The sequence below is a fragment of the Plectropomus leopardus genome, chromosome 18 (genome assembly GCF_008729295.1).
Source record: "Plectropomus leopardus isolate mb chromosome 18, YSFRI_Pleo_2.0, whole genome shotgun sequence".
NCBI classification, from domain to species: domain Eukaryota; kingdom Metazoa; phylum Chordata; class Actinopteri; order Perciformes; family Serranidae; genus Plectropomus; species Plectropomus leopardus.
Genome location: NC_056480.1, coordinates 16,425,644 through 16,441,144, shown reverse-complemented (window position 1 = coordinate 16,441,144; position 15,501 = coordinate 16,425,644). Strand labels below are relative to the sequence as shown.

At 37.3% G+C, this 15,501-nt stretch overlaps 1 protein-coding gene across 7 annotated transcripts in view; it reads left to right on the top strand.

Moving 5' to 3' along the window:
* ppp1r9a (protein phosphatase 1, regulatory subunit 9A) overlaps positions 1-15,501 on the top strand; it is a 90,129-nt gene that overhangs the window by 54,762 nt on the left and 19,866 nt on the right. For 5 of the 7 annotated variants that reach the window (XM_042506340.1, XM_042506342.1, XM_042506345.1 and 2 more), the window contains 2 exons: positions 4,720-4,855; positions 11,982-12,134. In XM_042506340.1, coding sequence (XP_042362274.1) covers positions 4,720-4,855; positions 11,982-12,134 — 289 coding nt within the window. The remainder of the gene's footprint in view (positions 1-4,719; positions 4,856-11,981; positions 12,135-15,501) is intronic. The other 2 variants (XM_042506346.1, XM_042506344.1) reach the window with 1 other exon arrangement.

The window sequence follows — 15,501 nt, the reverse complement described above, 5'->3', positions numbered from 1 at the left end:
TGAGGGAAAAACACAAGAGAAATATGCACGTGTTAAGATAATAAGAATAATAGACTGCATGGCTTTGTCGCACTCATGGACAAAGCTGGATTTGGACCGAATTATAGCCCAGCATGGTTTGATGCACCTTTTTTAGACCATAAAGGGATTGAGTCTAATTGTGTACAAAGTGAAAGCATTGGTCCTCATGCAGCATCATTCTTTTAAATTTCTATCTCTAATATTTTCTATTAATGTTCCAGTTAGAGGTCAGCTCTTACCGAGGTGTGCTGAATAACACTTGATCATAAGTCACCTATTATCATAAGTAACGCCCCCTAAACACTATATGAGGGCAGGTTTTGGGCCGTGTGCAAAGATGGTACATGGCCAAGACTGGAGACATGACACTGAAAAAAAGTGAAAGAAAAGGAATTCTGCAGGAGTGAAATTAACATAGGCCTACTGTCGTATAGACTTAAAGTAAATATGATTTCTTAGAAATGTATTGCAGTATTAAAGTAAAAGTACACATGCAAAAAGGTTTAAATAAATTTAATACATCGAAATAATTAAAATAAAAGGAAAAGCAGCACGTCCTCGTACATACAGTATATATGAGAAGCTGGAACCATGCAATGATTTTGCATGAAAAATGACTTGCACATTATTAGAAATAGTTTCCTATTTCTTTTCTAATTAATAGACTAATTGTGTCAGCTGCATCTGTTTACATGGATTGTGAGCAAAAATCTTAATTTGTAAAGTAGTTATGTTGGAGTAAAAAGTACAATATTTGCTACTGAAGTGTAGTGAAGTAGAAGTGGAAAATGTGGAGTGAGATTAAAATACTCAAGAAAAGTTAATGTTCCTCAGAGTTGTACTTAAATTCAGTGCTTGAGTAAATGTATTTAGTTCTGTCCCACCACTGGTCAGCAGAGGGATACACAGCCACTGAAATCACAGTTAGTGGTATCAGTGCACTAAGTATAGTATTTATCTTAACCCTGAAATTTAATAATAGAATTCCTATAATTACTCTAAAACATGATGTAAATTTGATTATATGATATTCATGTATTTGTAAGATATTCATCAGATGTAAAATGTATTAAACCTTGCCCTGGGCAACAATAACAATTTGTGGCAGGTAAAAAGAAGGTTGTTGCCTTATCTTGGTAAGAGTGCTCTCAACCACTCGTAAAATTTTCTCTTACCTAAGAGAAGTGTAAAAAATAAGAAAATGATGGTGATTCCCAAAAATCAATACAAATAAAATAAGAGCAGATTGTGGATACAAGCAAAAATAAGAGAACATTTTTTTGTATATTGTTTCTTGCATCTATAAGATACACTTTTTTATTTTGTTCAGTCAGCTTCCATATTGTTCCTTATGTCAAAATGCATCTTCTGTTATGGGTTTTCTACCTCTTGAGCAAAAGCAAAAGCCACACCCCTTTCCTGTTTTTTCCTGTTCATGAAGCACCAATGTCAAAAGTATTTTATTTGCATTTTTCTACTGCCTAGACAGCCCAGTTTTATGAAAACACTTTTTTTTTTTTTACATCTTTCCAGCAGTGAAACTATAACCCCGTGAAACATAGAGCAAAATCACTTTTTCACAACATTCATCATAATTACATATTTATCATAATGTTATAGGTTTAGTATAATTTATAAGCACTTTTTTGTATGTTGTTGGGTTTTTCTTTGTTTGCTTTGTTTTTTTTTTCTTTTTTTTTAATTTACAATTTCCAGGTAATTTTCTTTTTTACCACGTCCTTGCACATTTTTGGATAATTTCTTTTTGTGTTGCTTATTGCCTTCTTTCTATGTTTGTGAAAGAAATCAAGCCAATTTGCTCAGGTTTCAATGCTTTAACTCAGCCTATCATGATGCACCCAATAACTGACAGTAAGAACAATAGAAAAATACAAAATTAACAAAAAGAGGAAACCTCTACATGTCATATCTGTGATGTGTGAACCTGTGCTGACATCCTTAAGTGCCTGTCAACCCAATGGGGAGGATATGTGTCCTGCTCCACGTCTGCCACCATCATTTTTGTCAAATTTCCTCCCTGCATTTCTTTTTCACTCGACCCTTCAAACTCCTGCACCATACTGTATGTTTAACAAGAGCCACGTCTGTTTTAATGGGAGTAAATGTGATCAGTTGTGAGGGTTTCTGCAGTTGAGTTGAAGCAGCACTGTGTGTGGCAGCCCCAGAACAGTGGGAGGTAAGGAAGAACCAAGTCAGACTCCCCATGCGTGAGGAGAAAGGCTGTTTCCAGGTCAGCTGCTGCTCAGACCTCCCCGCTGTCCAAAGGCAGCAGTTCCAGTACAGTACTTAGCTTAGCCACTCTCCCTTTTGCTTTTTCTCTTTTTTTAACTTTCTATCTCTGTCCTGCCCTTCAGTTGTTCCTTCACATGTAGATCAAATACGCCTCTCTGCTGGAGCGTAAGGCCTTTTCTACATCGCCTTTAGAAATATATGAAAGAGCTCTCGGGAACTGAATTCACTTGATTAGGCCCTATCTCGAATCCTCTCTCTCTCTCTCTCTCTCTCTCTCTCTCTCTCTCTCTCTCTCTCTCTCCTTCTGTCTGTTTCCCTGCCTCACTCTAACACACTCACTTGTCTAACGCACTAACTGGTAGATGTACAGTAAACAGGAACCTGTCACACAGAATCACACACTCACACAGTCATAGGGTTCTTACTGGGTTGGAGGTTCCTGGAAATTCTTGTACATCGCTGCTTGCTTTAGTTTTGAAAGGAATAAACTGATGATGTTGGGAGTTACAATAGATGGAAGAGAAAATCTGTCTGCTCCCCCTGTTTCTTTAGATGATGATGATCTGATGATGTGTGATAGAATAAAATGATAAAGTGTTGACATTCCTCTACAGAAACTCTTTTCTGGTGCCATAATGCCATAATCTCTATAAACAAGGAATAAGACTTTGATTTTTTGGATTTGGGAAGTGTTATCTATTTGTAGTCAGTTTATAGTCAGAGAAATATTGAACAATCATGTTTGAATGATGGTACAGTTTGTGTAAAGAGGCACAACGCATTGCCAAAAATGTGATCTCGGAACCCATCAGCTATTGTTTGACAAGGAGACTGCTTTATGTTTGCCTTTTGAATATTGTTCTACATTCATATGCAGATATTTGCTCATAGAGATAAGTTGAAATGACCAGTGCACAGACGAGGAAGTCCTTGCCTAGATATTTGCTAACTGCACTAGATCAGCCCAAAATATTGACCCCCAGAGGCTTTATCGTTGTCAGACGATAGCCGATGAGTTCTAAATTTGAACTTCACAACTCAGGAACAGAGGGAGAGACTTTTGGTCGATCCTGAATTGGTGACACTCATTTTGGGTGCCCACATTGAAACTGTGGAGGTTGTAGAGATCCTCTGTGCTGCTGGGAGGTTAATGGGTATGAAGCATTTGTGTTTTTGTATTTATAGCTTCTTTCAGCTATATTGCTGTATCTACATATATTTCAAGCAGTGTAATGTCTGTTGTCATGGCTAAATATGAGCTTGGACATACATGGATGTAAAGTGTAACTTGATTGGTTGGTGGAGGCGTATAACCCTGAGGCGATAATTCTACTTTCAAACATCATTAGTGCTTTTTCTCCTTTTCTTTCTCACTTCGTCAACATGTTAATGTGATATGTATTGTTGTTAGGTCCCGTGTGTGACTGCTGTAGTCAGTAGTCAGTACCTCGGAGGCACAGCCTGTGGCTTTCTCCATTTAGTTCCTTGCTCGGCTAATAACAGGCTGCCTGGCTGAGCCGACTGTCTTCTCATATTATTATGTGTGTCGCGTCTCCCAGCCCTGCCCTGATACGTCAGCAGATATTGTTGTCATTGCTATGTGGCTGTGGGCCTGTGCTGCTTTCATACAGAGACCACTGTGGTCATTTCACAGTACAAATACACACCATCATGAGAAAAAGATGCCAGAAATTGTAGCCAAAATGTTTTAAATATATTAACATGTTCCTCAAAAAGACACAGCTATTAGGTATGATTTGTAATGAATGTATACTTCAATTAAAAATCTTTTTTTTAAATTATGGTGATAAAAAAAATCATTAAGACATTGTCTGTTCCATTTCTAAACTTTTTTTGTAATTTTTATTTGCACAGTAAAATCACAGATTAAAACAGATTGTACAGGTGAGATAAAAACCCCATGAAGGGTTATAAATATGTCTCAAAACATAATGTAACATTTATCCTTAAATTAAGATGAAGAAATGTCATTCATTTTGAGCCTAAAGACATTAAAAATAGTTTTAAATTGTTCTTAAATATTTGCAGACAGGGAGATATATTTACGAGGTGTTTTACTGTAAACAAATAAGGCTTAAACAAATGGGAGACGTATGAATATGTGACATTTTTAATGCTAGCATTTATCAGTTTACATATCCCAGATGCCCTTTCACTTCCTATTTTTAACCCTTTGCTAGAAAAGCAAATTTTCTGAAAAACAAAAGAGTGAAAATGATGACACGCATTGTAAATGCAGCCTAGAGGCTTATAATTAGGGTTTTTCCGCAACCAGACCTAAAACATCATTGGTTATTCATGATTTAAAAATGCTCACATAAATGTCAGTTTTCCATATTGTGCAGCAACTGTTGTGTAATCACAGACTCTGTTTGGCTGTGCGTGTCTTGGCAGGGCTTTCTTTAACTGTGTGTGTTGTTGCAGGTTTGTGATTGGCCGAGAGCGTCCGGGCCAGCAGAGTGAGGTGGCCACGCTCATCCAGCAGACCCTGGAGCAAGAGAGGAGGCAGAGAGAGCTGCTGGAGCAGCAGTACGCCCACTATGACGCTGATGATGACGAGGTAACCACACACAATGACCACACACAACCCTGGCCACTGTACAGCACGCTGCAGTTGTGCTCTTTAATAAAAGGAACATCATCTCATGCAGATAAAGCTCATTATATCTACATTTGTTTGAAGTTCATCCGCTGTCAGTGCACAGATCTTATACATGATTCTATATTGGAAAATTGAGGCTTCTGCTTGTCACTTAATGTAAATCAGCTCCCTTCTCATGACAGCTGACTTGAAGTTTTAGCTTATTAACGCCATAAAACTGACTGACAGTGGGCTTTGATGCTGGCACACAAAACACTCGTCTCTCACAGACACACACACACTAAGAGGATGCCATGTGAGCTTCAGTCCTAGAAAGCATCACTCAGCGTTTCCCCTCTCTGCTGCTTACTCACAGCACGTTTAATCCACCAGACACTGAGCTCATGGCCCCGCAACTCATGTTATCTGCGTATGTGTGTGTCCCGGTGACACACGTGCACACTGTATACGCACATGTAATCACACGCTAAAGTAATATAAATCAATGCATGGTGTGCTCTCGCTAACACACACAGGAACAGCTGCACTCATGCGTGGATTTACATGCAGACACACACTCACACACTCACTCGGGCATCTCTCTTCTCTCGACTCTTTCACTGTCTTCATCAGTGTTGTTTGAAGTATTTCATTTCCTGGTGGATTGAGAGCCTTCATGCATGAGAAACTCCTCGCCAGGCCCCCAGAAAGTGATCCCAGTGCTCCCATATTAAGGCTTCATACACATGTAACACTGTCAGCTCTTATTAAAACTCATACAGGGAGTTGAGAATTCAGCCGTTAACCAAGGCATCACTGTGCTCTGCAGAGTGTGAGTTAAAGGTCCAGTGTGTAGGATTTAGGGGGATATAATGAACTTATAGCTCAGAAAAAAAACTGGCTCTAGATACGGACCTTTGCGTTATTTGCGTTACTCGACAAGAGGGTCGGAAAAACAGGGTTGTTCATTTTTTTGTTTTGTTTTGTTTTTTAAGGGAAACTGCATTCCTCAGTGTTTTTACCTGTTTAAATCATCCGGTCTTGTTTGTTTTGAAGAGACATCTGCGGAAAATTCAGCTCCCACTAAAAACCTCTTGACAGTGGCCTGACATCGACATCGGAGCGACAGCATCGGAGAAACTCTAATTTGTACTGTGAAACTGCTTTATTCACTGTTTTTACCAGTTTTAATCACCTAAAATCACCTGTTTTTGGAGAGAAAGAGACCTCTGTGGACAATTTGGGCCCCGCTAAAAACCTAATGAATGTCTGGATCATAAGAAAGTTAGCACACATCCGCATATGCTTGGTGAGCAGCCCATCTGCAATGTGTCAAACGGTTTTGGAGAAAAATGGATCTGTCATGTCAAACTAAAAACATTGAAGGAAGTCTGACCAGAAGTTTCAGGTGATTGCAATTTGTAGTCCTTACCGCAAGATTCCACTAAATCCCCCTAAATCTTACACACCGCCCTTTTAAATTCATAAGAAATCCTGCCATCTGTCATCATTTCAGATATAGAGTACATAATAAAAACCAAAATAAACTTAGCAGACGAACTTATTTTAATAAGCACCTGTGTCACAGATCCCCGGAAGGACACATGGAAATAAGGATGGGGATTGTATTAAAATTGTCAATCTATACATAGATAACTATTAACTATAAAAACACACTTTAAATATGCTACTGTCAAGCACCAAGCCATCCATAAATCCCTACGTAACTGCCGATAGGGTAAACAGTTACAAAACCATTACAAAGATCTATGGGGCAATAAAAGGAACTCATCAATATTAATATCTCTATAAATATTAGAACGAGTTCTCACTTGGGGGCGTAGGGGGGTTATTTCTCACTCTGAGTGCAGCTTGGGTTGATCTGACAGACTGTTCTTTATTAGTGCTGAGGCTCTTTTCCCAAGAGAGACGGATGCTCCTCCAGTTATAGATATCACACACGAGCACGCACACATGTCGGTGCATTGGTGTGTTTGATTATATTTAATCTAACACACATGTATGCCCATCTGTCAGCAGTTAAATTTGAACACACACACGGGAAAAGCATGGAAATACACACAAACACACACACGCGGTAGAAAATATGTAAGTCAAACAAGTCCCATGTTCACTTTTATGGCTTCTTTTTTATGTGGTTTTAAATTAAACTAATTGCGGTTTGAACTGTTATTTGGATATATATATGATATTTTATGAACAGCAATAGCCCACAGAGTATTCACTCATGAAAATAATTATTAGTTGAAGCCGCTGACATAGATAGCTTTTTTTTCTACAGTTACAGTAGAAACAAATATAAAGATATAGATTACAAAACAGTCAACAGTCAACCAAAAGTAACACATCAATCAAGGAATATAATAATGATAATAATAATAATAACAATATAATCCTCATCATCAACATTATTATTCATTATTATTATTATTATTTATTATTATTATTATTATTATTATTATTTATTATTATATTATTGTTTTATTATTATTATTATATAATTAATCACTTTATTTGTATGGCAGTTACAGTAACAAAGTTTTTTTTTAAAGTGCATGAAAACACAACAAATAAAATATACAGTTACAATAATTAAAACAATATTAAAAGCTAAGAAAAATAGTTTGCACTGAGGCAAAAAAACAGAACAAAGGGAAATCTCAGATCTATCTCAGATCATGTCCAGGGAGTCAGAAGGTCAGTTATATAACTTGAAGCTAAACCGAAACTATCTAAAAATCAAGTTAACAGGCAACCAATGGAGGGTGGCAAGAATTTGTGAATGACAGATCCATTCATGTTAGCACTATGACACAATAACACACACACCACTTTCACATCATTGGTGGTGTGAGCAAGAAAACACAGTGTATTGACTTTTTAGCACTGCATTCATGAAATTTGGGTTTCAGTTTCTTGAACAATGGATTTTGGCTGATGTAAGGCGTTCATTTTAGTAGTGCATCCCATAATGTTTATTTTCAAATGTGGAGGGCAGTAGAAGCTGACCTCTGAGGACCATGGGAGGTCAAATCCTAGATGGCCACCAGTCCACTGCGTACAATGTTCAAATACATTTAATTTGGTATTAAACAGTGTAGAAAAAACATTTAGGTTGCTATTTCCAACTAATTTGGGGATACCCATTAATTTGGTGACAAGTCTGAGATCGCCAAAGCTCAATAAAATCAAATAATACAATGGTGCCTAGATAAGAAATGTGGTAAAAATCAGGACCTGTTTCCTTCTTTATAACAGGTGGTGCAGATACAGGAAAGAGACATTTAATCAGGGCGTTACAGAATGAGGCATCAAGGTTACTATTGACATTGTGTGGTCACCCTGTGGACATTTATGTATTAACTGTTCCGACTTGCATTGCTGCACACAATTCACATGCTTCAGCTACTCACAATGCATTTGGCACAGACATGAAATAACTTTACACACCTTGTGTAAAGAAAAGACCAATAGTTTATGTACGAGATACAGCAATCTGCAAATTGTAGTTGTTAATCTTATATATTCGTTGCAGATCACGGCAGATCAAACAGAGTGGTGATATTTTTTCTCATTCGGTATTGTTAATGTGGTTGCCTCTGGAGATTTTTAGCAGTTGCCTCCAAGAAAAGGGAAGACACTGTATGTTGAGGATTTAGGCGTTAACCTGTGGTGTAACGTATTTGAACTTGTCGAGTTAAAGCGTATTGTTTGGCAGAAAGATGCTGTGTTTGCAGAGTAATTAAATAGACCGAGGACACATTCAAAAGGAGCGACATTGTAAGCAGCTGATTTGTTGAAGAAGCATGATGCTGTTAAAGGCAGTTTATTTTTTAACATTTTCCAATGAATTCTCAAATTAGTGGTAATAACCTGGAACATTTATCAAATACATTGTCCAGAATATGTAGAAACAGATGCTTAGGAATTTGAACATCAGAAGAAAACAGGGAAACTTGAGTTGATGCATGACTATTATACTACTGTGAAAAAATACATGTTCAGCTTAATAGTTGTTTTCGACATTTTAATGCAGAAATGTTACATTTTATATCTTTAAATTTAAAATTACTAAAATATGAAGTACAACTTCAAATAATCAAATCAAAACATTAGGTTTAAAAGAATATTTCATATACAATACAGTTTTCAAAGCTGTGCACAGTGGCTCACGTGCACTCTTCCTCCAAAGGATCAGTCACAGCTCTTCTCTCCAGTGAGTGACAGTCATTATGCAAACATCACACTCATATAAGACATTCATAAAGCAGATCATCACATGCTGAGCACCCTCTAAACAACGGCAACGTTTCTCCCTAAATTGTCTCCTCCTCTCCTGATTCTTCATGCATGTGGTGGGAGGTGATGCATTTATCATATGCAAATTGTTGTTTGACTGCCCTGCCATGTGTTCAATGGTTAACTCCACCTTCAGCAAATGGGACCTTAATGTAGGATGCTGGTACCATGGCAACAAGCAAGCCTATTATGGAAATGGAACTCTATGTCGGCCATGCATGCAAACAAATCAGGCCCGAGCTGCGTTATCTGGCTGGGAGATAGATGAAGGGATGTGCAGGAAACGAGATGAGGAGAAGATATAGGCCAAGATGATGAGAGAAGAGATGAGATTGTGTGTGTGTGTGTGTGTGTGTGTGTGTGTGTGTGTGGGTGTGTGTGTGTGTGTGTGTGTGTGTGTGTGTAATACATGCAGAATGACGGAAGGATAGATTTATAATAGACCAGTCAAGATAGAAATAAAGACAAAGTAATACAGTATCAAGACAGTAGTGACAGGATTTATGGAAGTGCAAAATAGATAATCCATTCATTGTCTTTACTTTAAAGCAATTAATTTCTGCTTGTCTTTCATAAATATTTCTATGTTGATGATAAAACGTATAATCAGCTTGACTGACAGTAAGAGAAAAAGCTAGATAGGATAAGAGACAGATGTTTTTCACTAACAGTAATAGCTCCGTTGGAAATATGAGGCTCTGTTGGTCATCAGCCAAAGAGTAAATCAGCCGATCCATTTAGATCCAATGCCTAATGGCCAATGCCAACATTCATTAAACAGTATCATAAGAATCAGAGAAAAGAAAAACTGCGTGGAATACATGCAGCATAATGGCCTACATTAGAGTAAATCCACAAAACATTGACAAATGGAGACTTTTATCCAGCTTTTTTTTTTTTTTTTTTAAACCCTAGAGTTTGCAAACATCTAGAATTAGCTCCATTAGGTAGAGACACTATTACAGGCTCAAACCTTAAGAGTTTTGACCAGTAACCACCTTACGCATAAGGCGAGATGGTGACTAATGTCTAAAAATAATAAAAAGTGACATCAAATTTTGTCAGTACAACTTATCTCTTGGCTTGTATTTATAGAAATGACACTCATGGCCAACCAGGCTGTCAAACCAGTTTATTTTTGACAAACTTTTGGCCAACTAAGTGGGTTACCTAAATCTTACATAAGTGATAGCATTAAAATAGGATTAGGCTACTTATGCAAAATGGAAAGTGGAAAAAAAAGGATGGCATGAGGTAAAAACGGGTAGGTGTTTCTGGAAGTGCTTGACACGCAATGTGATGCACTCTGACTGGTGTAGCTTTGAGGAGAGATGGGAGAGAAAGAACAGAGAGAGAAGAGAGAGAGAGAGAGAGCGGTAACACATGGATGCTGCCGTTTGACAGCTGGATATCTGATTGAATGGTTTCTCTGTTCAGGCTGTTTTGCAGCCTGTTCACTCTGTATGGACGCACAAACACTGGTAGCTTTGCTAGTGGGTACACAAAAGCAGGCTTTTTGATTTCTTGTCTGATTTCTTGTCTGAGACGGTGGGTCTGCCTGGATCAAATGACAGCTGTCACTGGCAGACTTTATCAGCTGTAGCTAAGAAGCAAGCAGTTAAAGGGAATACTTTAAATGACCATGTGCATATCAGTTATTCACCCCTTGTCACATTTTTGTAAAGAAAACTTTTTCTCACATCCAAAATCCAAAAACGGTAAACATGTATGATGAAGGAAACGGGGCCACGTTTAACAAGAGCAAAATTACATTATTATTAAAAATACAAACACATGCATTTGCACTAAAACTCACTGTCTCACACACCGACGACTCTGCTGAATACAATCGACGAGCAGAGTTCAAACTCACACACTTGCCCAGGTGTGGTGCTCATATGCGAAGGTGTTTTAAATAGTAGGGTTTTAGCGAAAATACATGTTTGTGAAGTATATAACCAGATAAATGAGACTTGAATTTCGCTGGAAGAGTTGTGTAAGACATTTTTCACATTTTTAGTTAAACGCGGACCCCAATGACTTCAATTTATCAACAATTTTTTTCTGCTTTTGAGGCGTGAAAGAAAAGCAACATTTTTCTTTCAAAAATTCAACATTTCAAGGGTTGGTGAATGTATATAAATATGATCACATTGTAGGTAAAGTAATTCTTTACGCCCACGTTAGCTAACTTAATGAGTTGGTTAACTGTTTTCAGCAGATTCATTTTGAAACAAGAATCTTGTGAAAAGGTCGTATATGCACTTGATTGTTCCATGTATGATATTGTGCTAAAAGACTGAGGCTATAGGTAGCCCTACTTTGTGCTTTAAATGTATTGCCATTACACACAGTCAGAGATAGAAAATTATTTAACATTTATCACTGTTCTGATGTTATTTCCAGGATCCTTAAAGACTCTTATGACCATTTGATTGAACAAACGATGCACCATAAAAAAAATGTTTTTTTCAAATTGTGCCACTTTTTTTTTTATCTAAAGATATCCAGAAATGAATAAATAAATTTATATAATGTGAGACATTTCTTTTTTTAATTATCAATCATGTTTATTCCCAATAAATTGTATTACTATAGAAAAATAATTCACCTCCATATTTTGTTCATAGTTTACAAAAAGAACAGGAACACGTGTCATATCTCGCTGGCTTAATAGGAAATATATGATAAAGTAGATGCCACTCACATCTGTCCATTGCTGTTTGTGTGAAGTGTATCTGCAGAAAAGCGAATTACACAACTGACATAGCATTTCCTGTTACAGCAGACAGGAGAGTACGCCACAGATGATGAGGAGACGGGGACAACGGTGGCCGGCGAGGACAAGAGCATTGAGGTGTTTGACTTGCCAGAGTCAGAGGACATCTTGTCACCCTCGGAGTTAGACGCCACTAAACTCTACCAGAAGTTCAGAGAGGTAAACTCCGATACTTTCTCATCTATAGTTCCATCCCGACTGAAGATAATGGGAGCCCACCACATTTTTCTCTGTCAGTGCTTTGAAGAATACATTTAAAAGAATAAATACACCCACGCAGCCACTAGAATAACTTAGCCACAGAAAAAAGGTAATTCAATTAAACAACAAAAGATAGCAACACAATGGACTGAGCGCTCCTGCTTTACTTGGCAGAGTTATATTCTTTTGTTAAGATCTAGGATCCGCTTACTCTCCCTAATTCCTAATCTGGATGATTAGAGGCGTGAATACAAAAGCGATGTAAGACCTATGCTCATTACATCTGTAATTACCAGTGTTTCGTTAAAACCCACAGATGAGGAGAGAGTGCTAACACTTTAAACCTGTATTAGTATCGATTTGTTTCCTGATCTTGGCAACTCTTCACACGACCAGCCTCTGAGAATAGAGACACGTTTTGTTGAACTTTTGCTATCTTCGCTCTCAATGAACTCACCTTAAAAGACCGCAGCTATAAAATGGAAAATGAAATTACTCTCTGTTTTGTTTCTGCTTTTTTTTTATGCTGCTGAGAAGCTGCTAATATTGATTGAGCACTCCTGCGCAGTTTTTGGCACCACCTCAGCCTTTCTGTAGACAGCCACAATAGCTGTGTGACAGATTTAACAAATGACTTTAGCTGCACCGCAGGCACCTCAGGGGATATAGAGTGAAACTAAAAATGCAATCCCTGTTCACACGATGTATACATTTGTTCTGTTCTCTCATTTTTGCTGTGTCTTGACCTGTGGCTCCCAGCTTTTACCTTTTCCGTTTAAAGGGCCCATTTCTCACCTTTTGTTTCTTTGCTGCCTTTTACACATTAGAGCAAAAAAGAGGCCAGGCAGCAGGAAAGTAAGCCTTTAAAAAAAATATAATACAAAGATGCGATAATGGCATACTCTTATAGTTTGACGCACTTTTTTTTTCTTTAACCCTCTTATCTTTAGCACTCTTTAAACCTGTCTTTCAAAAACATGAAAGAAATGACCCAAAAAAACAAAAAAAAGTCACAAGAAAAGTATTAAAACAAAACAACCAAGGCAAGCAAGAACTGAAGAAAATGTTTTTATAAAAATAAAATGATTTGTAATATAAATTTAAAGATGTAATTATGATAATTCTTTCCTAGCTTTTAAAAGAAATTGCAATTTGCATTTCCTACCAAGTTGCTGAATGCCCTTTTCCCGTGTTTTTGAAAGAAATTGCAGCATTTTTCTCTGGGATCAAAGGTTTTAAATACTTAATAATATGCTTAATACTTTAAAGGCATCTGAAAGCAGCACAAGGAAAGTAACGTCACTCCAGGTTTCAAAGGGTTAATGTCCTCCTTTAAAATATTATATCCTACCAGGCTACTGTGCAGTCCATTTACTGTTTGATGGTGTTTTGAACTCTGCTTTGGAGCCAAGAGAAATTATTAATGCCTCAGTCAACACAGACATATTGACTGATTTGCTTACACTCTTCTAGGTACACACACATTCACTCACACACACCACTAAATGCTTTCTTTAATCCCAGTCTTAGTTAGCTCACTTCAGGAAGACATGGGGACCCACCCACATTAAGATTATGAATGTATGCTCCTAAAAACTTGGTCTTATAATCAGCAGATTTAAAATAAAAGTAAGATGGTATTAACATAATCAGGATCATGACACGCACTGAGTTTAATATGGTATTCATGTTGAGCACAGGTTTTCCAAGCATTTAACCAAATTTTACATTTGGGCTTTGAAGCAATTTCATGAGTCATTGATTAATCTCCATAGCCCTGCTGCACAGCCGAACATTGATGAAACTTCTAATCAGGACACTAAGATAAGCAAAAACAAAAAAACAAATGTGCCCTACTGAGCTGTGAGGAAATGTGTTTAATAATGCCATCGAATCTAGAATACTTCCTTTTTATAAAATAGCTATAACAACGTTGTATGCGTCATATAGCTTCAATTAAGTGTTGGAACAAGCAGATGCACACTGTTTTATTGTTATGTAGGGAGGAGAATAATGTTCTATGAATTTATAAAGTGTTTTTTGAAGGATAGATTTACATTTTTCATGTCTGTCAAGCCCATGTGCATATTGACTGAAACAGTTTTTGCATGCTCTAATCCTTCCTCCTGTTTAAACTGCAGGTAGGAATCACCAGAAGCCCCAGGATACGATATTTTTATAACTGTTTTTCACCTACAAATTATGTCTCCAGGAGAAAACTTTGTCAGCTGCTGTTGTCAAGTGTTTTTCTTTTACACATTCTCAGTCTGTTCATCTCACTTCAGTCATTTTAATTGCAGCAAAATGTATCTAGTGATGTGATAAAGCAATAGAGAACTCCAGTAATGACTCCTAAAACCTGGAAATACTTATTTCAGCACCTCCGGTTCCCTCGTCTCAAAGTCAATGAGTTTTTCTTTTTGTCAGAGGCCTTAAATAAGATCAGTGGTTAACACTATCTGAAGAGATTTTCAGGTTTTGTTCTACAACATTAAATATGTCAGCAAATACTCTACTGTGAACTTTGAAACTTTTATGTGTCTAATAAAAGTGGTTGCTAACAGGTGGCTAAACGAGACTACAGAACGTCATCTCAAGCCTAAACGCACCAATCACAGCTTTACAGCTTTGTAGTGGTGGTGATGTAAACCGTAGTGTGGTTCATTAAAGCCCAGCAATAGCTTTTTACTTGTGGCAACTGAGTTTAGGCCTCAAAAATCCTGATAGTGGTGTTAATTTGTGAAGATGATCTCGCTGGATAAAACGTGTGAGTGTCATAAACGTTTGTTTACCACAGAGTTTGTTCTCTGCAATGATCCTAAATCCAATAGGAAAAACCCAACTGCTTTTTAACGGGGCAACCAGGGCAACTTCAGCTTCCAGGTTCATCATTGGGGCACTCTGTTGGTTTTATTATTCTAGAAGATTACAAAAAGTTTAATTTGTATTTGCAATTTTAATAATCCATATAATAAAAAAATGAATACTTGGCATGTGTATACTGATACAATAATGCCATGTCAAATATTGAAATACTATAATTTTTTTTCCCCTGCACTTCAGGTTCACACTGGGCATAAAAAGATGCTCTCCGAACATTCTTCTAGTGGAAATGACGAGGGACAGTCAGTCCTTGTTCTGATCTAAATTTAATATGAGGCTTCATCAGTCTGAGCATATTAAATCGAGTGGGTATCTTCCAAAGTTACTGTATTTTTAGGACAGATTCTCTCTTTTTGTTTCCCCTGACAGCGTTTCTTTGCTGAGCTGCAGTAGAGGGATATTAACACAAAGCACGAGTTTGATACTAAAAAGACTGAAACTT